At 40.1% G+C, this 25,975-nt stretch overlaps 1 protein-coding gene across 1 annotated transcript in view; it reads left to right on the top strand.

Moving 5' to 3' along the window:
* The first annotated feature begins 10,083 nt into the window (after positions 1 to 10,083).
* Positions 10,084 to 25,975, top strand: part of LOC129089209 (netrin-G1-like) — a 48,722-nt gene continuing 32,830 nt past the window's right edge. The window contains exon 1 of the mRNA XM_054596600.1: positions 10,084 to 10,441. Coding sequence (XP_054452575.1) covers positions 10,196 to 10,441 — 246 coding nt within the window. The 5' untranslated portion in view covers positions 10,084 to 10,195. The remainder of the gene's footprint in view (positions 10,442 to 25,975) is intronic.

Raw genomic sequence — 25,975 nt, 5'->3', positions numbered from 1 at the left:
AAAATATTCAGATGTTTTTTCACCATGGCAGTCAACACTGGAAATGTTTCTTGTATACAATATCTGTTTTGTTCCGCCTTTTTTTTTGTTGATACTGACTGCTTACTGTACTATACAATAATTTCAGTTTTACTGAGCTGAATGCTATTGTGTATCGCACTGAGCTTTAAAGATTCTGATTTCAACAGTTGGTGGAAGTTAACTTGGAAAAGACAATACGGTACTTGATTTAGGGGTTATTTTGGAAAATCTACGTCTGCCCCGTTTGGCAGAATTGTGTTGTGGTAACACAGTTAGCTCATTGTAGTGGTAACTAATAGAGGTAAGGATATAAAGACAGAGAAGTAATTGCAGTACATTTTATAATTTCACCATGAAGTAAATAAGGCTGTTTACAAACAAACTTAATGAATACATTTTATGCTTGGTGTCTCCAATCAGCATTACTTTCCCCAGCGCGCGCACACACACACACACACACACACACACACACACACACACACACACACACACACACACACACACACACACACACACACACACACACACACACACACACACACACACACACACACACACACACACACACACTGCAGTGCTTGAACTAATTCCAAAGAGTGTTTTTTTGACTTTCCCACCTCCTTCCTTACCCTGATCACTTCCTGTTCTAAGCTGCACTGCGGTGGCTTTGGCATAAAATGTCACATATTCCTTGTACACAGAGACTTTTATGTGTGGTAACAACCCACTCAAATTCAGAACTATGTCTCACTTGGAGAAAAGATACACTGTCATATGCCACCAGACAGTTGCTCAACTTGTCACTGTAAAAGGTGAAGTTTCATACCAATTATCGGTAGACTTCAGGTGACGCAATCAGCAAAGGTAAACAGTGAGAACAGCCTTCACACCCAATCTCTACAATAGATGAGTGATGTTTGTCACTGGCATGTGAATTTTTCTCTAATTAAAGACTGCAGCACTCCAAGATCTTTATGTGAATCAGCCATACCTGAACAAGTTTTGGGTTAACTCTCACTGGGAAGTGGTAAGTTATCTAATATTTATACCCCCTCTAATTGCATGCCATAATTACAACCTTGGCCGTAAGAAAGGCTTTGGAATAAATTGAATTAATTTGGCAGCCATAAGTTGTGCCTGCATGCTGATTTACTCTGCTCCTCCTCTGGAGAAAGATCTGATTGAATACACTAATAATACGTTTAAACCAGATAGAAATGCTGCATGAGAATTTAAAAAAAGGAAGCCTGGAGCTGGATGGAATCAAAATAGTGTTATTCCAAATCTCAACGCATAAGAGAAAATCTCAACCCACACATGATGACAACGGGGTTGAAAAGTGGCTGGACAGACTCATTCGTTCTCCCCGTCTTATGTATTTTAGTCTCTTCGTTCTCTCTATATATCTGTCTCTCCTTCTTCTTTTTTCTCTTTCTCTTGACTGCTCACACACAAACGGGCACACGCACACAGGGCGGCTGATCCCGTCCCCCTCTGCGGTCTTCCAACATGCAGCTGGGGTCACGGATGATTAAAGCAGTGGCAGGTGGACTCCACTTTGAAACTATCAATAGACCCCCGAGAGCTGAATCAAACAGCAAACCCTCCATCTCTGTCAGCGCGAGCTCTCTGTGGCACCGAGGGAGAGGACATGCAGAGGGTGAGAGGGCAGACTCCACCTCTGTCTCCTCAATCTGCACCGTAGGACGCTGCTGGAAGAACCACAGAGCAGCTATGGAGGAATTCCTGACTCTCTGATGTGATTTCAAGCAGGCTTTGTGGATTCATTCAGATGACCCTGCAGCCTTTGACCCGTGGGGGCTGGGGGGGGGAGTGAGGAGAGCCATCTTCTGTAGCATTTTTTATTCCCACAATCCTAAGCTGATGTAGTTTGAAAACATTGAAATTCAATGAACTGTGGTCTAATAGTTGTTGCTCGACTGTTTATGGAATCGAAAAATAGGGAAAGCAAAGACAGAAACCCACAATTCCATTATGACTGTTTGATTTTTCTCTTGTGGACTGGTCTTTTAACGTTGGGGCTTTTGACATTTATTTTAGGGAAAGCTAGCGGCATCGCTGTAGGGAAGGCAGAGCAGTCAGTCAGAAGGCCCGCCACTTTGGTCCAGACTGAAATAACACATCAACTATTACATTGATTGCCTGGACATTTTGCACAGGCATTTTTAAAGGTCCCCAGAGGATGACTCATTCTGACTTAGGTGGTCCTCTGACTTTTCCTCTAGTGCCACCATGAGATTTGTGTGATTTGTGGTTTTGAGTGAAATTAACAAATAGTTTTGGAAGGATTACCAGGAGATTTGTGTATATATGTAGCTGTAATCTCTTTGATGATCATCAGACTTTTCATCTAGCGCCATCATCAGGTCAGAATTTCCATTTTTCCTCATACTTTGGTTTATGATCAAATAACAGCAAAACTAATGACATTCCCATCAGCCTCAGACGGATTGTCTGTTTAATGCTAATAAACAAATATCATAATGCTAACACACTCAACTAAGGCTCAGCATGTTAGCACTTTCACCGTGAACATGTTAGCATGTGGACAATGTACACTTTAGGAGAAATTGGGATATACAGATGCATCCACCCCCCCTTCAATCTGTCTATCTACACTGCTCATAATCAAAATGACTGAGCACAGTCATGTGTGTGACTGTCAGGACGACATGGTAGTATTTCCAGGAGGAATGATTTAATGGAAATGTCAAGAGCAGCAGTCGCTCCAAGCAAAGGCTGAACCCTCTGATTCAATGTGAGCCACTTTACCTCAGTGGGGATGAGAGACTTGTTGTCATTCAGCTCCGGTCCCGAACCAAAATCTGCTTTTATCAGAACAGAAATGGCATTGTCGCTTTTTAATGGGATTACAGCTCTTTCATTGCATATTAATTTGCCAGAAATCAATACGGGCTGTGGTTCTATTTGGGGCATTTTAAACACTTAGCTGCTCAGGTTACATTCTGTTGAAAGAGTGATGAAGAGCTAAGAAAAAGAGCTTTGAAAATTAGACCTGTATATTAGGATTTCTTAAATGAAGAGATGGAATAAAAGAAACGAAGGTCAGACAGAACCCTTGAAACTGGGATGGTTTTATTACAAAGGGTTAATTCTTACATTATGAAATTAAATGGATAAAATGATGAAAAGAGGGTAGGGAAAGAGGGACAGCTGAATGACTAAATGTAAGAAAAAGGGAGGATGGAGGAAACGAAGGGACCCATTAGGATCCCCAAATGTGTTTTTACTATAATTAACGGTATTCATCACACACCCTTTTACTAAACAACTGTTACAAAGTGCTTTAAAGCATCATTTGAATTAATAATAAGTTACCATCTTCATTAAAAATCTACTCCAGCATGTGATGATGTTGCCTTCTTGGCACGAGAGCTGTCCAGAGAGTCCTGAACCTGCATGCGAGTATTACTTCAGAAAGTAAAAACAGGAGAATTTGTATGAAAACTGAAAAGCTTTCCAGCTTTGTAATTTATTTTTGTCGTACAAACAACAACAGACAAATATGCCCCAGTCTAATCTGTCTTTAAAAGGAACACAAACATTGAACACCACCTCTAAAAAAAAATATGAATGGAGAATATAAGAGCTGTAGTACTGATTATCTTCAACTCAGTAGTTAAGAGCCTTTATTGCACCGGCATGTGAAACGGTCCACTCAATTACTGTGGTGACCTTCGGATGGGCGCGGTTGTTCTTATCGTGCAATCTCCACCAGTTGGCATTACACCACAATTAAAATGCGTGTACGGAGCGACCTGTCACCGCGGCTGTGTGCGGTGCTGCTCGGCACCCTGTAGTGGAGAGGGTGACATCTATGACTCCTCGCCAAGGGAGCCCGGTAGACGACGCACCTCACTGTAGTTATTCTTTCAGCTCTGCCGAATAATTACAGCAACAACAACAACAACTCCGACCAGAGGAAGGTTTTTTTTATTTTTTTACCTTTGCTTTTGCTCTTCTTCTTTTTTTTTTTTTTTTTTTTTTTTTTTTTTGCAAACGCAGCTTCAATCCTGTACATTATAAGAATGGAAGGTAAGATTACATTTTGTTGTTTTTACGAAAAGCATCAAGTCTTGAAGCGGTGTCGTAGTGGAAATGATGAAACTCGGGTCTGTTATCTAGACAACCAGATCATGTTGTATTTTAATGTAGAGTTTTTTGTTTTTATTTATTTATTTTTTATAATTTATTCGAGGATCCAATTCTTGCAACTTAGGCTGAATTCGTATTGCGTTGTTCTTGTAATTTCTGCCCTGTAGACTTGCCTCTTTTAAGTTTCGGTGGATTTACTCCCCCCCCCCCCGTCATGTTAATGGCTGCTAAATTGTGATATAAAAAAATCATTACTCTTAGGTCTGATTAGCACGGCTTCAGTATGTGATATACCTCTTATCGCCAAGCAGGGCTGTTATATGTATTACTGTGTGCTGTAGTCGACAGTGGTTGAACAGCGGTGCGTTTAAGCTTCCAGCTGTTTGAGTAGGACAATGCCGTAAAAAAAAAAAAAAAAAAAAAAAAAAAAAAAAATGCAGCCCGTCACTAAGTAATTATTGAGCAACTTTAAATAGAAGACTGCACTGTGGTGCCACTGTAGATGTGTCTCTGTGTACGTGTCGATTCTTATCATGCATTTTAAAATCAGTTTCTTCATAGGAACAGAAGGGAGAAAGTAAAATGTATGTGATTTTCAAAAAAGCATCACAGCGAGATAAAAAAAAAAAAAAAAAAAAAAAAATCACCTGCTTTGTTTTATTCTAGCAACGAGTTGCATTTGAAACACCATATTAGCCACAATGGAGATAAAGATCGGGAGGCTGAACCCTCCCATTAGAATGAACGACTCCAGGGAAGGCTGAACGTTTTGTGCAGTTGCTTAAATTTAACAACCGCGTAAAACATCTATTGAAGTTGGGATTTACAAGCAAGTCGGTGTTATCTTTAGGACCCGGCGGAGTGTTCGTTTGTAACTGGACATAGTGGCTCCATTTGAGGAAGATTGCTTATCCCTCCCCTCCTTTTCTCGTCCACAACTCCACTGGGCTAGGAAATCTACCCAAACGACTCCAAGAGTTGCTCTCCCGTCGGGATGTTTTAATGCGCGTTAATGGACTTTAATGAATTTGCGACTGTGAATCTCCCTTGACGGCTACTTAAAGTATTCCTAGTGCGCCATCCCGATGAAGGCTGCGCCGAGAGCCGCGCTGCGTAAAGCCAAACAGCTTGTGTGGACACCAATCCACACTCGGCCGGCGATTGTAAGCTCCAGAGATCTGGTCTAAATTTGAGCCAGTCTTGGACTTTATATGGAAGGAAGGGTTGCATTAGTGGGACGCAAAAGTTAAAAGAAAAAAGTTGAAAGAATAAGAAAAGGTTGTGCCATCTATGTGAATGCGCATGCAATCTCTTTTATTGATCCATCTGGTCAAATAAGAAGAAATAATTAAAGAGAGAAGAATCAGTCGAAGGCGTATGAAAATCTCTCTGCAACAACACCCTGGCTTTAAATAACTTGTTGAACGAGCAGCTCGTCCCCGGGAGCGCATTTAAAATGTGAGTATTTGTTGTGTTTTGAGCATTCAGGTTGCATACCGTTACGTGTATGATGATGACAATCGCGACTAAATGGGCAATTACAGGGTAATTACAGTGGGCTGTTTCATGGGCGGAACGTTAACTGTAATCAGGTTTGAAGTAGATCAAATGAATAAGGAATGAGAGGCTCATGACATAGAATACAACTATTCCACGGCGCTTCATCACTCTGCTCTTTAAAAAGTTTTATTGTATTGAGATGGTTTTCTTTTTCTGCAAGATATGGGAGCATATAGATCTGGATGTTCATCGTATACACTTCATCTGTAGCTGTTTTTTTTTTTTTTTTTTTTTTAAACGTCTCCCCATTATCCTCAGTCTTTTCATAAATAAAATAATGTGACTTTAACCTGTTGAGCAGCATCTCAGTAAAGTAAGATCTAGGTGTGCCTCGACTCTGCGCAAAATGTGACCCAGAACATACTGAGCACAGCTTATGTTAAGTGTCTAAATTGGGACAAATGGTTGCTTCATTGGCATCTTTATATAAAATGCGAATATGACCTGACGAAATCTGAAATAATTGGACTTTTCCCTTGGTCCCTGTCCTTTTTATCTGATTGCATGAATGTTACATGTGCTGGATTTTTAAAATGTTCGCAACATGCAACTGCGTTTTCGCATGTTAGTGGCTCAGGAGAAGAACTTTGAATAATGCATGGCATCAGATTTCATGTGTGGCAGTGGGTGCAGGCAGGCTTGCTCTCTGGCTGGGCTCCACACCGAGGGGACCCTCACATTGTCTCCACATCAACCATATCTATCTGCATGAAAGCACAGTCACTGCTTGTTGTAAATAAAAAAGTGAGGCCGATTGCAGAGGCTAAAGGTGCAGCCCTTCTACGTTAATTGTAATGTTTTATGTTCGAAAGCATTTAGTGCAGCGAGGATGCTGGTGTGAGACAAAGAAATGGAGAGGGTTTGCAGGACTGAGAGACTGAAGGAGAGACCCATAGCGAGCAAGAACGAAGGAGTGAAAGACAATAAGAAGACAAATACACGCCAGTACAGACATGCTGCTGCTTGCCAGTTGATCCCACTGTGACTCATATGGAACGGTTGGTTGTTGGCACGGAGAGCGTTGGAAGCATTAACCCGTTTATTGTTGCACTCATCAGCCAACCACAGAGCATCACTCTGCTCAAACTGGCTTTGGATCAGAAGTTACTGGTTGGAAGTAAGCAAAATCAATAAACACAATGAGGCGGTATTGTATGTGTGCACATCCCAAAATCCAGACCAGGTGCTCGATACAGAAACAAAATAGCAATTGTTGCCGGATAAAGCACCCCAGAAGGAGCTTCTGTTTAGGCTGTCAGAGGCTTGTTTTTATTCTCAAATCAATAAAAGTGTCATCTTGAAATCACCAACATTAATGTTTAATGCACTGGTTGTCCAGTGTGGAGCGTAGCAGCAGTTTTTGAATCCTGTATTTCAGCACCATGAACAGCTCCCCTCCACTCTGCCCTGTATGGGAGGCAAGAGGCCATCAGAAAAGCCACACTCAGACAGAGAGCATAGCCACACTTTAGCGGGATTACTATAAAATGAATGGAATACATTCGCCATGGTTTTTAAGAGACTGGCTGGGAGGTTGTAACCAATACAAGCCACGGGGGCACGGCTGCCTGCTGACTTTTAAAACACTCTGCCATGCTTGAGCTGCCCAGGGGATGGAATGCAAGCGGACACAAGGGGGTGTTTCAGAGGCTTCGAAAACAAGTGAAGGAAAAGAGAGAGGGGGGGGGGGGGGTCAATCTAAGCTTGAGGCTCTCTCTCCCTGCATATGGAGAGTTGCTCAAATATTAATGACATTTAATATAGAATCTGACCTCTCCTTGAATTCTGAGTACCACTGGGTATGAGGTATAGATGGTGGTGGGGGGGGGGGGGGCAGGCAGGGTAAACAACGATAGATATTCTAATGGGGCTGTATATTTAATTTATTGTTTTACTGTGTAATTCATAAACGAAAGATTTGGCGTTGTGCATTTTATGTTTTTTTTACCCTCATGGGATAAAGCAGCCTTCTAAATAGTGTCAGAACACTTATCTTATGCAGAAATAATCTATTGTGCCCAATACTGATTTTATATCAAATACTATTTTTTCTGTCCTGTCACCTTAGTAGTGATCAGATGTTGAATGGCATCTGTCAACAGAGGTTCATTGAGCATCCCGTTACCTTCCTTTCATTTCTATAGATTTCATTACTCCAAGTGTCTATGGATTAAATCCAATATTCCAATATGGTCAGCTCTATTTGCTGTCCCTTATTAGCTATGAATGTTCCCTATTAAATAAAAATATGATAAGCGACCACTACAACGCGGCAGCTGGCAGCTAATTTAGTCTTTATCATGAAAGTCAACTTCAGTATTATGGAAAAGGGTATGTCTAGGTGTGTGTGAGTGCATGTGTGTGGCCATGGCAGTTGGGAAGGGTCCTTCCCATAACATTTAAATTTATGAATTTTGATACACACATTCCCATGAAACAAATGGCGTATTCATCAATCAGACCTCCAGCTGTGTTATCAAATTTGTAATTGGCCTTTTCTTAGGAGTCTTGTTGATTGGCATGAGCACATTTTAAGTGTATGTTTTTTTTTCTACTAGTTTCTTCCTCTCAGTCCCACCAGAGATCTGTCAGATGAAGCCTGCCATCCATACCTCCTGACATGGCTCACTTTGAGTAGTGTGCCGAGCCTCAATGGCAGTGCAGATCACTTTTCTGGCACAGATGAACATCTGTCATTCCAGTTGGAATGTATTCAAGCCTGTAGTCATTTTGTAAAAAGAGGCATTAGGTTAGGAGAAGGAAAGCAATAATTGCCTTAGATGTGGTCAAAAGGTTCAGTCCAAGACAAGATGGCCAAATTAAAATTCTGAATTCTAATGCCTCCATATGCTCGCCATGAGCACAGAAACCAGCCTGCATGTTTGAACCGTAGCTTCTCATTAGCAGGAATTTATATTCCCCAAATCTGATCTGAATCTTTCTCCTTTCACACTCTAAATTGTATCTCCTTTCGTTAATTCATTTGATTTGACTTGATAATCTTGTGATAAAAAAACTGTAATCTCAAGGGACAAATCCAAAAGTAGCGCTTTCCTCTGAAAAAAAGACAAGAAAGACTCTCCCCATGCTTCAAACCACATATTACCTAAAACTTTTCTATTTCAGCAGTGACTGTTGGTCACAGCTGTAGCCAAGAGGGCAGAGAGTAAAGCTGTTGACTGGAAAGTTACTGGCTCAACTGCATGTGCCAGCTGCTTGTGCCAGGTGTTTTTTAAGTCTGAATCTGCGTTACAAATGTGATGTGACATTGCAAACTTGTAATGACCATTTAAAGAGGATACCTCTACATGCTAGTTGATATTGTGCACTCAGTGGGCAGCGGTTCAATTAAAATGTAAGGAAACTTTCCCTCACGTGAACATAGACTTTTTTTCACAAAGGCAAACCTAAGGCCATCTGAGCACATTGACAGTCAGCAGTAACTTAACTCCTATTTACAGTGTCATTACTCTGTTGCAGGCAGCTGAATATAGCTGTTCAATTTTATTTTCCCCACTACCGCACACACGTTATACCTAAGACATTGAGATCGTGTTGGTCTCCGCTGACTGCTGCCAGGCTCCATTACCTGATGAGTAAGGCCATCTGACTGATGGCTTGTGATAGCTCGGAGAAACATACAATCCCTCAAATAGACCATTTCTGTCTCCCAATTTGACTTTAATATTTCCCAAATGCCTTTGAAGGCATTGGTACGAACGCAACTCCACATTCAGCAACAAAGAAGGGATAGAATCGGAAAAAGCAATAACTTAAATGCTGTGACCTGTTACATGGAAATAAGCCTTTTTGTATGAAAATCAAATGGAGATTAGTCTTTGAAGAAAAAGCTCAATTTGGATTGTATACAGTGATTTTGGCAAGGTTATTATTGAGGGATACATATAAACAGTGGAATGCTTTGTGTTTGTGTTTAAATTATGTATGTCTGTGTGAGTAGTAGAAAGTAGTGCCGTTAAAGTGCCGTTAAACCATAGAACGTCTGTTAATACTACAGTGATGATAACAGTGTTTCAGATGTTTTATGTGGTCTTTTTCTCCTGTCTTTTAGGATGCTGCAAAATCCACAATTTGCTGGAGATCAAGCACAGACATCTGACAACCACTGACTTATGAGGAGTGTCACTCCTCTCTGCACATCACATCTGACCGTTGCTTGACCCTTTCATCAACGCCCAACGTTTGTGAAGAAGCTCCCTTGTTGACACACCTCATCAGCTGGGCAGAAGTGGCAGCAATCAAACACAAAACAACTGAATGGTGGCTAATCGTTGCCTGAAGCTGCACACACAAAAGTAGCAACATGCTGCCACAGTTCCCAAATGCACTGTTGCACCGCTCAAAGCTGCAGTTAAATTAGAGAATTCTCAGAAATATTGTCCCGCCTGTGACGAAGCAGCGGCTGTAAAGACACAAAGAAGAAGTTCCACAGCAACCAAACAGAACGAGATCAGCGATGCTTTGGCCCGTATTATTCACCCTGCAAGCTGTGTGCACCAGCGTGTCACATGCCATGCAACATTACCCGGCGGCCTGGGGACACTATGACGTGTGCAAGTCCCAGATCTATACAGAGGAGGGCCTGGCGTGGGACTACATGGCTTGTCAGCCAGAAGCCACCGACATGACAAAGTACCTGCGAGTGGCCCTCGACCCCCCAAATATCACGTGTGGAGATCCGCCCGAAACGTACTGCGCTTTGGTGAGTCGTAACCTCGCCTGTCCCGTGATGGAGACAAATGAGGCTGTAGGCAGGATCACACAGCATACTGGGTCAGGGATAGAGAGCTGTGCATACAAGGCAATGTGCTGCCACTGCAGCAGAGATTAATTTGCACACCGGGTCTTGAGCATTAGGACACAAGTGCTAGCATGCAGCTGCACTGTCACAAGCTAGACGTCAATTTATGAACAAATCTTGGAGAAGCAGGTTTAAAGATACACAGATGCACATAAGCACACACATACACACTAAAAGAAGTAACGCACAAAGACATACAGGCGTCTATTCACAAAGAAATGCACACGTACATGATGACATACATTAAGATAACAAAGACGCAACAGGTCTCAGCCACGTATAGACAATTTTATAGATGGGAGAAAAACCTTCTTTTGCAATCTCTTTGCGCTCCCTGGATAGATTTTCTACTCTCTCGGAAAACACTGCATTGAATTGCAGAACTTAAGCTTCGTTCCTTTGTCCTGCTCCTTAAGTAAATGTATAAATATGCAGCATATTGCAATAAAAGTGTTGCGATATTGGATTTTGCCAACCACTCCGACATTCATGAGCACACGCAGGCATGCATGTATTGAACATATGAGTGCACATACGCAGTCAAACCACACACACACACACACACACACACACACACACACACACACACACACACACACACACACACACACACACACACACACACAGGATCAGCATTAACAGTAACAGGGTAATTGTAATGATGCAGTTATTATGCACTACATGCTCACCTCAATGTTCAGCATTGTGTTTCAATTGGCCCTTATCAACCATTATCAACAGTTCAACCCCAGTTTGCCTTTGTTGAGGATCACACTCAAAGTAATAGCAAGAGCCCATAGGCTTTAAAAGTGCTTCATTAAAAGCTGTGTGCGTGCCCGCAGAGAGCTCCTGCAAGTAAATATTTACCAATTAAAACGGGCATCTTTAAAAGGAGAGTTTTTATCCTCGCAGCTCCAGATGGCATTGGGACATTTAATGCCACAGTAGGATGAAAAAGGAGCTGGCCGCCAGTCGTGTATGACGTTCTGTGAAGCTTTATATCAAAACGAACAGTGAAATCTCAATCAGCCCAGTAGATTATTCTAAATACGCTACATTAACATAACACAGAGAGTAAAAAGAGCTTAATAGAGACAGGGGGAGTCAAATTGGTTAGACCGGTACTTAATTTAGCTGCATAAACTGTTGGTAGTTAAAGATGCTTTGTCGCAACTTTGGCCATGTTTCTTTGATTTCTTTCTAAGCTACAGGAGCAGAAGACTACCAAATAATGTGTTCTTCTTGACATGTTGTGGTTATCCTCAGAATTCCAGCACTAAAATAATGTCACTGATCTGAATAGCTGATGCTACGCTACCAGTAAGGTGCTGTGGGACTATTCAGCGTCTTTTGTTTCCGAATAAACAAGGAGAGCACATTTGGAAATTTGGACGAGATTAACATTGTGTGTTTATGATGGTTTACATGGTGAACATTATCTGTTAAAGGATGGCCATGCAATTGTCAGCATGTTATGATTCTGGAGTATGATTAGCTCACAGAAACACTGTCCCTTAATTGACCCTTAGCTAATGTTGAACATGACAAACATTATTTATTAAATCAGCATTGCCAATGTTAGCATGTTATCATATTGATCTTAACATTTTGCTCACAGCAACACTGTGCCTTCATTCAGCTTCAAAGATTCACTATATCACTCTTGTTAGTCTTATTTCTAATCATACTGTACTTCATTTTTTTCAGAGGGTTCGTCAAAATTCTCTCATTTCCTGAACCCGCCAAGCTTTATCAAATTTTAAAATGCGATTTTAAAAATCCCCAAAAAACAAAACTGCTTTCATGTTACAACCTGAAAAGCTAGAATTCATAGTTACGTTTTCACGAGACGACACAGTTTGTGTTTTAGACAAATTTAGAAAAATGCTTTTTGCAGCATCCTAAAAGACAGGAGAAAAAGACAGTTTGGTGAATTGAACGGACCACAAAAAACATTTGAAACACTGTTATCATCACTGTAGTATTAACAGACGTTCTATGGTTTAAGGGCACTGAGGTGTGTTTTATAACATTTCCCATCCCCACACATTCCAACATGGATATTCAAGCTCTGCCTTGACTTGACTAAAAGGTTATGGTTACGTGACTGCTCTGACATCTCTATATCTGACTGTCAGGATGCCGGGATCACCTCTGACACAAATTTGAGGTTATCATTGTCCAGATGATCAAATACAGCGGCTCCTCCTGCACTCGCTTAAACAGCCGTTGTGCGTTTGATCTGTTTACATTCTCGGCTGGCACAAAGGCAGACTGACACTGATGACCTTTTCCACCGGTGCTTCCTGAGAGTTTGTTGGAGATGAGAGCAGCATGCAAATGAGCTCTTTTAGTCAATCACCAAGTTGCCTGCAGTGAGCCTAGTCTAATCACTTTCCTCAGGAGTTTGTTTCCCTCGTAGCGGATGGTCAAAGAAGCCTGGATGGCTCATTCCCCCTCCCCTCTCTCTGTCTTGTGCTTATGATTCACATCTTTTTTGCTCAAGGATGGGTTTTTTTGTCCAGAAATAAGCTCCAGTGAATATAGTTATGACACAGTTTTTGTTCAAGAAAAGGGCATTAATCATTCAAGAGTGGATCATTTATACATTAAGGTTTGAGGTTGTTTATTTTTTCAGATGAAATGGAAAAGATACCCTTTTGGTTTTGGTTCTAATACCAGGCCTGTTTTTTCTAGAATGTTTCGGACATTGTGATAAAGGGAGTCCAGAATAAACAGTGTCGAGGACAGGTGTTATGCATCAGGGAGTTAGCCCTGTTTTTATTTTTAGCTGCAGACCTTCAGGGGTTCTTCAAAATGTTTTGATATTAAGGCTGTTCTCCCGTGGTGCACTGTGGCATTGTCACTCACTATCACTCAACAACGTTTTAAGGTCTTTTTCAACTAAGAGGCTGTGTGAAAAATAAAACATTGAAATACATATGCTGTAATTCAATAGGAAGGCTGGATCAATTGTCATTACTTCTCCAGATTTCTATAATATGTCTAAGTCATGCATTCGGTATTAACTAATGGAGAAAAATATATTTTTCATATTCAGCATTTTCATGGATTAATACAAATGATCCAATTAGACCCATTTGAATGGTTCTAGCAGAGACAATTAATACACTATCGCACCACATGCACCCTAATGAGCAATAGCTGTTAATGCAAAAGCGCGCCTGCTGTACGTCATCTGCATCTGAAACATCCCATAATCATTTTTGATATGGTTAACAGGCACAAGAGTGTATTTAATTTCAGCACTTTGCTCCCTCTCTGAAATCCAAATCAGGTTGGCTTTAGTGGATTTAATGGCTATTCACAAACAGTAACAGGCCATTACATCGTCTTCTTTGACAGAAGGGATTTAATTTTCATGCAATTTAGAGTAAAACCAAATACTTTGTAGTTGCCAAGTAATGGTCACAGGCGTGTTTATTCCACAAAATGTAAATAAGCTTTTGGCAGATGGCTGCCAGAGCATCTTGAAATTTTTCACAATCTGAATCTGCTGGGTAAATACATTCTGTTCTGTTAAGCAGACCACCCTGACAAGCGTTTCTAACTGAGGCTGCCATGGTGGAGTAGTGTTTGGATTAGTACCCTGCTCATTAGAGAACTTTTCACCCAGTGGTTTGAGATGTGGCAGGGAAAAGTCCACATTTGAGAGACACTCTGTTCTCCAACAACCTCTACAGTGATCTGGCAGCAGATCTAAATGAATGAATGTGAGCTTTGAGTTAGGTTTCAGCGGCCCACACGCTCCACAGTATCTGCAGCATTGCTGATTCATCCGCGCTACGTTGGCAATTGTATAAACATTTGTGAGACTGATTCAATGATGGTGCTTATTCCAGCAACTCTGAGTCTAACTGGGTAGATTCTTGTAATTCCTCTGAACTTTATTCAGTTCTCTCAGAATGGATGAAAGGAGTTGCGGCTGCCAGTTCACCACACGGCCCCCTCCGAGGCTTAGGAAGGAAAGACGAGACGAGAGCTCCCACTAAGCTGCTTGGAGATTGCCACGTTATTGACAGTCAATGCAGCAGACTTATCTTTGCTGGCAATGACGGGTCATTGTGAACTTTTAATCTGTGTCTTACATGCCCACAAGAATTGACGTAATAGACTTTAAATAAATTGATTATAGACAAGAGAAAAGGAAAGGAACCATTGCTTCATCTGGTGTGAGGTCATTGACAGAAATAGTGATTCTGCAGAACGGCTAGTGTCTCAACTCTGTCTCCTAGAAAATATGTTGATATACTTCTAACTTGCTTTGCTAGTTAAATTTTGGAGGAAATGTAATTGCTGTCTGGATCAAGTTCACTGGAAGTTTTCAGGAAGTATAACTGGAGACCAAAGTTTGTATCCCACGTACCATGTCAGGACTCGGTGCTTGGCAAAGATCATCTATCACAATATAGGTCTTTCATATCTCGATAAAGACATATATCACAACATAGTATGTTTTCTAGTAATTCAATAGATGAATAGTTTATATGAAATAACCACATGGTCTTGTGTTTGTCTTCAACAAAGAACTTTGGTGCAAAGTGATGAGATTTTTTGAGAAATTGGTGTTTGTTATTATCAATTTAGACAACTTCATTGTGTATCACGATATCATCACAATATGATTCCATTAAAAGATCATAAGTCATCATATTGAATTATCGCCCAGCCATATCCCACATTCAAGCCAATAAGACTAGGGTGAGGTTAGGGAAAGGTTGGGGTTTAGGTTAAATACCGAAAACGTAAATGCATTCCATATTGTGTGTCTAGTCATTGTAGACTTTTTGAACATTAACCAAGACCACAATCTCTCCCTCACTTTGCAGATGGATTCAATTTAAAAATGTCAGGCACCCTAGTAGCTCAGTTGGGACAGTGCAAAAACCAAATATCAAGGCTGAGTCCCATTTGGTGCACATTTTCCTCTCTCTCTCTCTCTCTCTCTCTCTCTCTCTCTCTCTCTCTCCCCTGCCTCCAAACAATCTGTCGAAGAAGCAGAAATGGCAGAACAAACTTTAAAATGCATTGTGAGTGACATTGAATATTCTATAATAATATATTTGCTATTGAAAACTGGTCACACAAACTTTAAGATACAGGTTGAAGTACCCTGGTTATACTCAGAGTGAGGTTTAATCACTTTCTAAATCAAACTAGACAAAAATCAGTCCCTTTTTCACTCATTCACTGCTGCCTATATCATAGACAGTATATCGTTTACTCTGTAGTGAGAAGTCAATTGAGAGTTCTTATGAATTGTAGTAATTTCAGGTCATCACTGACATGTGCAGTGTCACATAACATACAATTTATTTTACGTTAAAAGAAAATACTGTAGTGTACACTAGTTTCCCATTGGGTCAATTGTCTTTTTAAAAGGCATTTTATAGCACATACATTTCCCACAGAATTCTGAGACTCAAATAAAATGACAGACAGTTATTATATATAACAGAAAGTGATTTCTAACATGTCAGTGCCAAAGCAGTCTGAGCATCTCCAGTTGTTTAAATGACCGAGCAGTTCAGAGATCATACCAGAAACTGCCTCTCTGATCCCTGCACCCTTCCTTCTTTTATTTGTTTGGGGACAGGAAACAGTTGGAGCGTTTAGCTTCCCGTCAACCCTGTGCCCTTGACTGTGTTCTGAACTGGCCCTGCCCAGCACATCATCACCGCACCACTGCGTACCAAGACACCGAGATGACATGCAACATGTCCCCTGACTCCAGGAGAGGGGGGGAAGTCATCATTTATTCTTTCACTCGCCTGCCATCTCTTTTGTCTTCTGGCTTTTTAATTTCCCTGTCCCTTGTTTTCTGTCAGCTCATGATGCATAATATCCATGCCTTGTTTGAACATGTGGAGGTTGGATGCTCCATATGAGGCGAGCACCTGACGGATAGAGATATGTCGGCATTCTTCAGGGATCTGTGACAGGTTAATTCTTAGAGGGTTGTAAATACAAACACAGATGAATTATGCATGGAGATACAAAGGAAAGTGATGGGCTTTGTGGATCGACTAGACAGAGACTTTCTGAACAGATTAACAATTGAATGCATGTTTGCCGCCTGAAATGGAGCCCCTATATGCATTCATTCTTGAAAAAAAAAGTCTAAGCAGATATAATACTTGCCAGTTTTGAATATTTTCTGCAGATGTATGTAGGAATATAATTGCTTTCTTAGCACAAATGATAATAACACCTGGTTTCCTTTTTTTATTGTAAACTGAATTTACAATAACATCAGACAGTTTTTTTGATACAAATTGAGTCTGATATACATATAGTGTACATTATATTACCTATTCAAATTCTCTAATATCCATATTTAGAATATTTTTTTATAGTTATTTAACAGCTATCATTCTGTAAACCAGATTTTACAGTTGTATATTGTATTTTGTGACTTTCACCACACCAGGCAGCGTGGAAGACTGTCGAACATTGAGGGACTTTGATGTTGTGTTTGCCCACTGTGTTTGATAAGATGCAGGGAAACGTGCATCAGGGTTGTTCGAATGTTTCCATGTTTCCATTTAACACAGCTTGGGTCGAGGCACATTTAGTTCAAGGGAGGCAAAGATAACTGAACAATTTTTTTATTATGACATGATAAAACCATTGTCAATTCATTTTTCATCTCAGTGTTTCAGAGCAGTGGCATCTCCCCTAACAACAGAATAAAGTATTTTGTTATTTTACATTAAAGATGAGTTGTTTTTTAGATTTAAGGAAAACAAGCAGAACCATTACATTGCATATCGAAGGCTACATATTAATATTTAGGTATGAGCGGAATTATTGTTTAAACTGTCTAGAAACAACATGGATAACAAGATGATAAGCAGCATTTGTACATTTGTTGTACATTCACTTTGCTTTGGTTAATTAGGGCTGCATGCTACACGTGTGTCAGGGAAAGAAAAAAACTTTTGTGAATTGACTGCATCCCTATTTCTCAGCTCTTTTAGAACTCTAGATCAACAAACTTTACACAAGATATTAAATCTGTTTTTGTTCCCTTTAGGTTTGAATTTTAAAACAGGATGACAAAGTAGAATTTTATTTGCATTTCGTCCTCGGGACCCATATTGCAGGAGATAAGATGGTTTATGGGAATGATTCAAAGGATATTCTCTTACCTCACGCTATGACTCAACTTCCTTTCTTCCAGTAGTCCAGACACATTTAACTAATTTGCTGTAGACTCACATGCCAACGCATTTCTGCCGCTTGCCTGGCCAAGACGTATTGTAATACAAGCATTAATGTTTCATTGGTGAATCAACATGTTTGTCTTACACCTCAGTTCACCGGAAACTATTTGATATTTCAGCGTGACTCAATACCAGCGAGACAGCAGTTCTTTGAGAGCTTTGGGTGAAGTACTTTTCTTGTGATAATGTTGATGTGGTGACCCGTTGGCCTCGGCTAGTTTGAGATTGACTATCCCTCTCAGAGAGCCTCCTATCCCTCCCATTTTGCCGTGTCCATCTCAGCTCTTATACCTTTTGAATAAAGAAATAATTGGGTAACAAGACTGTCTACACTGTAATAAAAGAGAAAAAGAAAAGGGAATTCATTCACCTTTGAATAGAATTATTTGAGTCCTCCCAGCCTTCAATGCCTGTACACCCATTCAGCATCCCTCTATGCCTGACAAGCTGAATGGGATCCTTGTAAAAGATACAGTAATTGAATTACTCCAAAGCTATTTGGCAGGCTGGCTCTCTGTTTCTGCCTAAAAAAACTCAACTTGGCTCACCCATCCGTCAATTTTTTTTCTTCTTTTTTCTTAGCAGGGGAAGTGCATGTGCATGTGAAGGACTTCCCCTCTCACAAGACACGGTCTATAATTTTGGCCTGACTGAGAAGTGTCAAGCCATCAAGCAGTTCTCTCGTGGGAGAGGAACGCTTTGAAAGCTTTAACCTCAACGTCTGTGTTGGTGGGAATGCAGCTGTGTTACAGCGACAGCCTTTTTAGAAAGGATACATACACCTATTCAACATGAATAGCAGCAGAACCTCTCCCTGAATGTAAAACATGAGCTAGAATAGCATACTGACTAGGATACTGTAGGGTAACAGAAATCTATGGTGTCTCTTGCAGTGGCCAAGTGTTGCGTAGTGAAATTTAAGGTTAGGAAAACAGATAGAAGCACGATTTTCACAGTCTATATTATGTATGGCATGTGAAACATATTTTATGAGACAGATAATCACTATCTAAAATAGTGTTATCTTCTTATATTTACATGTAAAGGCAAAGTTCAAAATTTTTGGTGATATGCTAATTATCTTTCTTTTAAAGAGCTGGAGCCAAGGGATGACAATGAGTTGAAGCAGAGTTGCAGAGTTTAACCCATACATGTATAGGAATGCAAAATTAACTTCTAGTGATCCATATTTGAATAATTAGTGAGAGCTTCTGCGCAGTGTCTCCAGCAGTAGAGAACCAAAGTGAAAGCAGAAGTTGCTTGTTCAAGAAGTACTAAACCTCTTTAAAACTCACATTGACATTTCATTGACGCAAAAAATGTGAAAGACAGTCTTTAAAAAAACAAATAAACCAACCAGAAGAAAATTGTAATGAATATGAAATAAGTGTGACTGTGCATATATTGAACTGGGCCATCACTAACCAACCTTGCAAGGAAAACACAGCCACTTATGCATTCCCCATTTTTTTCATAAATGTATTATAATTATTTCTGTTGCTTTTGTTATTATTGTTGTTATTATTATTGTTATTATTATTGTTATTATTATTATTTTTATTACTGCTACTATGAGTACAATTATTGTTATTATCATTATTATTACTATTATCATTAGAATTATTACACACACTTACACACACACAGAATGACTTCATGGCACTTCCTTTAATACACACGCCCCACAGAAGGATCAAACCTTTGCTTTTGCTCTTTTACACTGTAGCCAATGCATGTTTTGTCCTGTAGTGTTAAACCAGACTTGTCACCAAATGTAGCAAGTTCTGTCTTGTCTACACGTCTCACATATCTCGTCTTGTTTACTGAATATTGATAAATTGAAAAATATATCCAGTCTTGTAAAATTATTTTACTCAATAGTCTGTTGTGTGGTTCACTTTATAAATATAGGATGGTCGTTTATTAAATGTCAAATTTCTATTTGACATTTAAATATAAACTTTTGTTTTTATGGGTTGAAGATCATTGAACAAACACTAGGTCAGACGTCATAACTCAACAAAGCAGCAAGTTTAGACATGTATGTATGTATGTAAAAAATCATATTACTTTCTTGATCACGAAGCTTACAATTTCAGGTAGCAAGGGCTACAGCAGATACTGTTTTATCTCAGAATATGGAGGGTAAACCGCAGGAACACATTTCATACTTTCAGAAAGGCTGATGAAAGAAATATTCAATGGATGGATGTCTTTGGACATCTATCCATTTTCCGTAACCTGCTTATCCAGTTAAGGGTCGCAGGTGTGCTGGAGCCTATCTCAGCTGTCAATGGGCGAAGGCCAGTCTAGAGACAAACAACCATTCACACTCACATCCACACCTACAGGCAATTTAGAGTCTTCAATGCACCTAAGCTGCATGTCTTTGGAGTGTGGGAGGAAGCCGGAGAACCCAGAGAGAACCCACGCTGACAACATGCAAACTCCACACAGAAGGTTGTCCAGGAATTGAACCCAGGCCCCTCTTGCTGTGAGGCGACAGTGCTAACCACTATACCACCGTGCAGCCCTGTCTTTGGACAGAGCCAAGTTATCTATTTCCCCTTGTTTCCAGTTTGTATGCAATGCTAGGCTAAAGACATACCATCCACACCTCTTTACTTAACATGCAGACATGAGATTGATCTCATCTTAATCTTGGAAAGAAAGCAAATAAGCGTATTTCCCAAACTGTTGAACTATACCCTGAAGGTATTACTGTAATATGTGCAGCCCATCAACTTTGTACTGTGTTCCCTCTAGAATTCCCTAGAAGTCAAAACGCTGGCTGTGTTTTTATGAAAAGGTCAAGTGTGGCTGAATTTTATGTATTTGTATTCATTTTTATTTTGAGAAAGCATGAGCTGAGTCGAAGGGGGCAAGACTTGAAAGAGAGAAGTAATGGCGAGATGACAGTCAACTGTTGTGACCCTCCTCTCCTTAGGAAACCCAGTCATCATGGTGTCAGGCCGTATCGATCTCTGAGAGAGACTTAAAGAGACTGCGGTAGTTAGGGTGAGGGAGAGATGCAGGGATGAAAGTGCAGATGGGAAGAATGCCTGTTTCCAAAAGTGACTGGTGGGATTTTATCATGCTCAGTGAAAGGGTGACATTTCAGTAATGCTTTATTCCTCACTTTGGCATTTCAAATTAATAAAAGCCTCTAATAACTATGCAGATTGAAAAGATGGAGGACGAGTTGACACACTATGAGCTAACACACTGATGAACAATGCCGCAATTTCACTCTCGCTGTCTCACGTTCTTTCTTTCGCTCTCTCAATTTCATCCCAGTTTCTATCAATTTCGCAGCGATGACCCCTGAATCTCATTGTAAAAGTGCGTCCTCTGATTTTCCCCTCACTGAGAGAGCACTTAGAATCCCTCAGCGGCAGACTGATGTGTTTTAAAAGCTGCTTATATGAAAATAGCAAGAGTCAAAAATCAATAATGCAATGATTTTAGAATATTTTATCAGCGTATTGTTTGGAAGGAGGCATTCTGGGGTAACAAATGGATGACACTTTTGTTTTCTTTATGTTTTATAGGAACGAAATAGAAGAATCAAGAAATGTTGGTTTGTGTGATCAATGCTGGGCTGCATAGTATATTGTTACACTTGATGTGATCAATGACAATCAAGATTTAGTACACACAGAAGTCTGCTTGCTAAGCAAAAATCCACTTCCTTTGCTAATCACTTGGCCATTAATATCAACAAAAAAATAAGGATTTCACATATGACATTGGCCATGATGACAAAAAACTTTATGTAAACAGGTGATAGATATGAAACCTTTTCACAGCCATTATGTTAGACAACATACTCAAAGACTGTGCAGTATGATCAAAACAAAAACCCTTTATACGTCTTACATATTAATCTTGTTAAATGGATTAAAAGATGAAAAAACAAATATTTCCATCACAGCTAAAGCCAATGAGACGCACACCTACAACCCTGGCATTGTTAGTGCCATGCTCCATCTCTACAGGATCAAAAGAGATGCTTGTATAATTAATCTGATGTGTTTATTTTACACACATATCTGCCCCTGTTAAGTATTCTCTCTAAAGTATCTTGACAAGAGAGAGATATCATTTTTTACCACACAAGCAGGCAGCGTTTCATCCAGAGGCTGCTCTGGAATACAGAGCGCCGCAAAAAGGGAGAGATGAAGCAAAGAGAATTAAACATCCTCTCATTATAGCAATGTTAAAGCGTTTTATTGAATCCTGACATCAGAGGGAATCTAATCCCACATACAACCAAGCTCCCACGTGCAGAGACATGCAGCCACACACACACACACTAATACAGAGGAAAATATGCAGGTATGCTCACAAGCAGATAAACACAAATACACAGAAAACAACAAATACACATGTAGACATGGCTTTGATTCAGTTCTCCATATGGAAACACACAGATTTTCACACATGAAGGCAAACGCACACACACACATGAATGTCCACCACCCTACCCCCTGATAATAAGGCGGTGTTAAATTTACCCCAGTGGGAGAGATAATGAGGCCAGGTGTTAATTAATGTGGAGTGCGTTTCCCCCTCGTCTACTGGCGTCCTGTGAATCCCAATCAAGGCTGGATCGCGGCGCGGTTGATTTGCCAAGCAGCGCACTTCAAAAAGCCCAGACTGGCTGAACTGCAGTCCTTAAAGGGGGTGGAGTGCTTGCCATGTGGTAAATCAGAACATGGGCGCAAGGAAAAGTTTGTGTTTTTGTTTTGATCAACAGTTACAGCCACCTCTGCACCCTCTGATGTGCTGTTTATTGAACCACTTGATGCATATTTTTTTATTTTGTTGCCTGCCTCACACAAGACACGTAGAGGAACATACTGCTGTGTTTTTGCAAGTTTTACCTAAAAATCACAAACATATGGCGAGCTATGGTTACAGGGTCAAAGTTTGACCCTTACTAGAGACTAAAAGTCAGAATATACTGACCTCTATGGCACCAATTTATAAAAACATAATTCTGTGTTAAATTATCTTATATCTTATTCCTTATACAGATGACCCCCAGGTTGGCATCCAATAGATTCAACAAATCCTTAAACAACGGTTCATATGATACCTTAAGAAAAGGGATTGTGTTTTTTTCCGTGAGTTTTCCTATCAATTTCAAGCAACACAAGCAATCAGTTTTGCTGTGCAAGCCTATGTTAGTGGCGTTACTTAAGTACGGAAGTAACGTGGAAAAGAAGTCAACGTTGACTTCTGGTTTTACACAGGACACGAACAGCTACCTTTTGCGTGAAAGTCCCGTGATTTGTGTCACTCTTAAACTACTCTTTATACTGCGTAACCTGTCCTGGCTCAGGATGACGTGGATGGATACAAATTGATTGCTTAGGTTTTATATACATTTGAATTGCTTTACTTTCTATCGTTAATTATAATGTATGAGAACAGCCAGCTTGATTAGATTACTCAAGCACGTTTGGGCTAATAGACTTTCATACTAAATAGAAATTAATATTAGCCAATGGTTACCTGGAATGGTAGAAAAGTGCACAAAAGTGCTCTTTAGCCAGTACATGCATGATATTGATTTGCCACTATCTGTTGTCAGGTCTCAGACGTTCATAACCCTTGAACCTCAGATGTGATATGACTCACAGGTCAGATGAGCAATCCTCCTGCCCTTCATTCCTCTGAAGGTCAGAAGAATGAAAAGCCTGGCTCTGTTGTGAGCCACTGCTGGCCGTGACTGCAGGTCATTAAAGCTCTATTGAGTTTCTGCCAAAGCTCTGACTCTCCCAATATCTCACCATGGCTCATCTCAGCTGTCTTTTCCGTCAGGGCTTATACCGAGCCCTGAAAGGATCAACACCCAGTCCCTGTGTTTGCTCTACACTTGAGCATTCCCTCTTCTAAAATAGCCGAAACGAGATCCACCTTGATATCATCCCTTTTTGGCCTGGCTTCTGTGAATCACCACAAACGTATCATCCTCAGTTATGTGAGTGCAGGGCATAGAGAGCTGCCTTTATTTATTTTTTTACACTGTTGAAAGGTGAAGATTTTATTGTGGTCTTAAAATGGGCTTGTGGTGCTTCAGCTCAAATAATGGTCATTTTTTGTTTTCCTGGATCAACTCCCTGAACACTGAATCACAGACGAGTGGTATCTTTCATTTGTCAAATTCTCTTCCGGTGCACTCCATGAATGAGGATGGACATCTGGAGGTGTGACAGAGGGGGTTTGGGCCAGCGACAGGTCTGCAGGTGTCATGCGGCAGGTTAGGAGGTGTAAGGCCGAGCAGGATGATGGGCTGATTAATGTAGCAACACCTCGGGTCCATTGGGAATGACTTCTCTCGCAGCCACAGAGGCTCTGTAGCCAGGAAGCTACTCAGCACATAGTAAAGTACACACAGGTCACTCTTTAATGTTATATTACTGTATGTTTCACAGTAGCTGTGTTTTCATTCGATTGTCAAATTAATTTTAAGCAAACTTTTTCAAATGTCGCAAAAAAAGAGATGCGAAGTAGATGCGTTTCCATCAACTGGTTTGGAGCTGTTACAGCCCGGCTCAATGGCTGCAACATCAATGGGAGACCAGACGAGTGCAAAGTAATAAATAACTACATTTATCAAACAAAACAAACACGGAAAGTCAGTATCAGTAATATCAGTATGTGTGGATGTGTGGAAATGTGTTGAGCAAACAAATCTAAACAGCCGCCATGTCAGCCAAGGAAGAGAAAGATCCATGTTCAGGTGGTGATTCTTTAAACTGTTGGCCTGTGTTCAACCTTTCAGATTGTCTGACCTCTTGTGATTTCCACATCAAATTTTTTTGTTCAAATGTACCAATGCGTCCCTCAATCTCAGCTATTGCTCTGGTGTGTCAAAATGACCATATTCAAGTCGTATTAATTGGGATTATCCTTCAAAGTCTAAGGTCTTTAATAATTCAAATCATGGTTAGCATTTTAAAATATTTCTAGAATTGTATCTAGTGCATTTTAATTATTTATTAATGTATTGTAATACAAAACTGTATTAATAGTGCATTATGTTGGTGAGAAAATGCAATTAATGCAACGCTACAGAGCTGTAATAACCTCGTCAGGTAGGAGAGTAATAGAATAGAATAACGAGTGAGAGAGGATGGATGTACAGGTCATCATTGTTACCATCATCAACTTCAGATTCCTGAAAAGCACTTTTGCATTAGAAATGAACTGCCATTAATTTTAATCCTAAACAAACATCTCATCCTTCTGCAAAGTATATTTTGCATGTGTAGTGTAGGCGAGAAGGTTGGTGGAAACTGGCACATGAAGAACAAATCAAAATTAAATGAGTGATTATCTGATTGACCCACAGTTATGACTGCTGACAAACTGCGCTGTATAATTGTCATCATTATACCCTTCCAGTGTTGTGGCTTCTGACTGAACTGCTTATGTATGTACTGAATGAACTCTTTATATGCTGTGGACCTTTTTCCTATAAAATGGTGCATCAGTCAAATAAAGTCAAGCTAAATTCCTATCTAAAAGCATTAACGGAGCAAAATTGTTAGTCACAAAGTAATTTGCATAGAAACAAAGCAGTGAGCGCATAGTAAAATGTCACAATGGTGAAATAACAAGCTTGCCTTAAAATAGATGGCTTTAGTAGAAAACTGTGGTGAGTTCAATCTGTGATCTGAGCTTTAAGTCCAGAAATCTGTCAACTAAACTGATTGGTTGGATTGCCTGCACACATCCTTCAACTGGAGCTGTCGTACTACAGAGAATTTATCTGCTGAGCCACATCCTGTGTCAAAAGGCACATCAACGAGAGGTTGAGCATTCTGTAAATCTCACAGGCCATATGTCACTCATTTAAACATCTGCTTCACGCCACATCATCGTGTGTGTGTGTGTGTGCATGCGTGTTTGTGTGTTTTGTGTTTGCATGGATTTTTGTATAATGTCTATATACGCACAAACCTCGAGGTTGTTTGTGTAGGTTTTGTCAGTGCAGCCTATTTAGGAGAGAAAACATCAATTAATGTTCTTTTTAGTACTTTTTTTGTGTCAATATCTCAAAGATTTTATTGATATAATCGTTGTGCAACAGATATATTCTGTGTGTTTGTCTTTTGTTTGGTCGCGGTTCAGTAATTAATCTAATAGAAACCATCAAACTATTGAATACAACCGT

Source organism: Anoplopoma fimbria, chromosome 3 (genome assembly GCF_027596085.1).
Source record: "Anoplopoma fimbria isolate UVic2021 breed Golden Eagle Sablefish chromosome 3, Afim_UVic_2022, whole genome shotgun sequence".
Classification (NCBI taxonomy): domain Eukaryota; kingdom Metazoa; phylum Chordata; class Actinopteri; order Perciformes; family Anoplopomatidae; genus Anoplopoma; species Anoplopoma fimbria.
The sequence above is the reverse complement of the archived record's forward strand: the minus strand, read 5'-3'. Positions and strand labels throughout refer to the sequence as shown.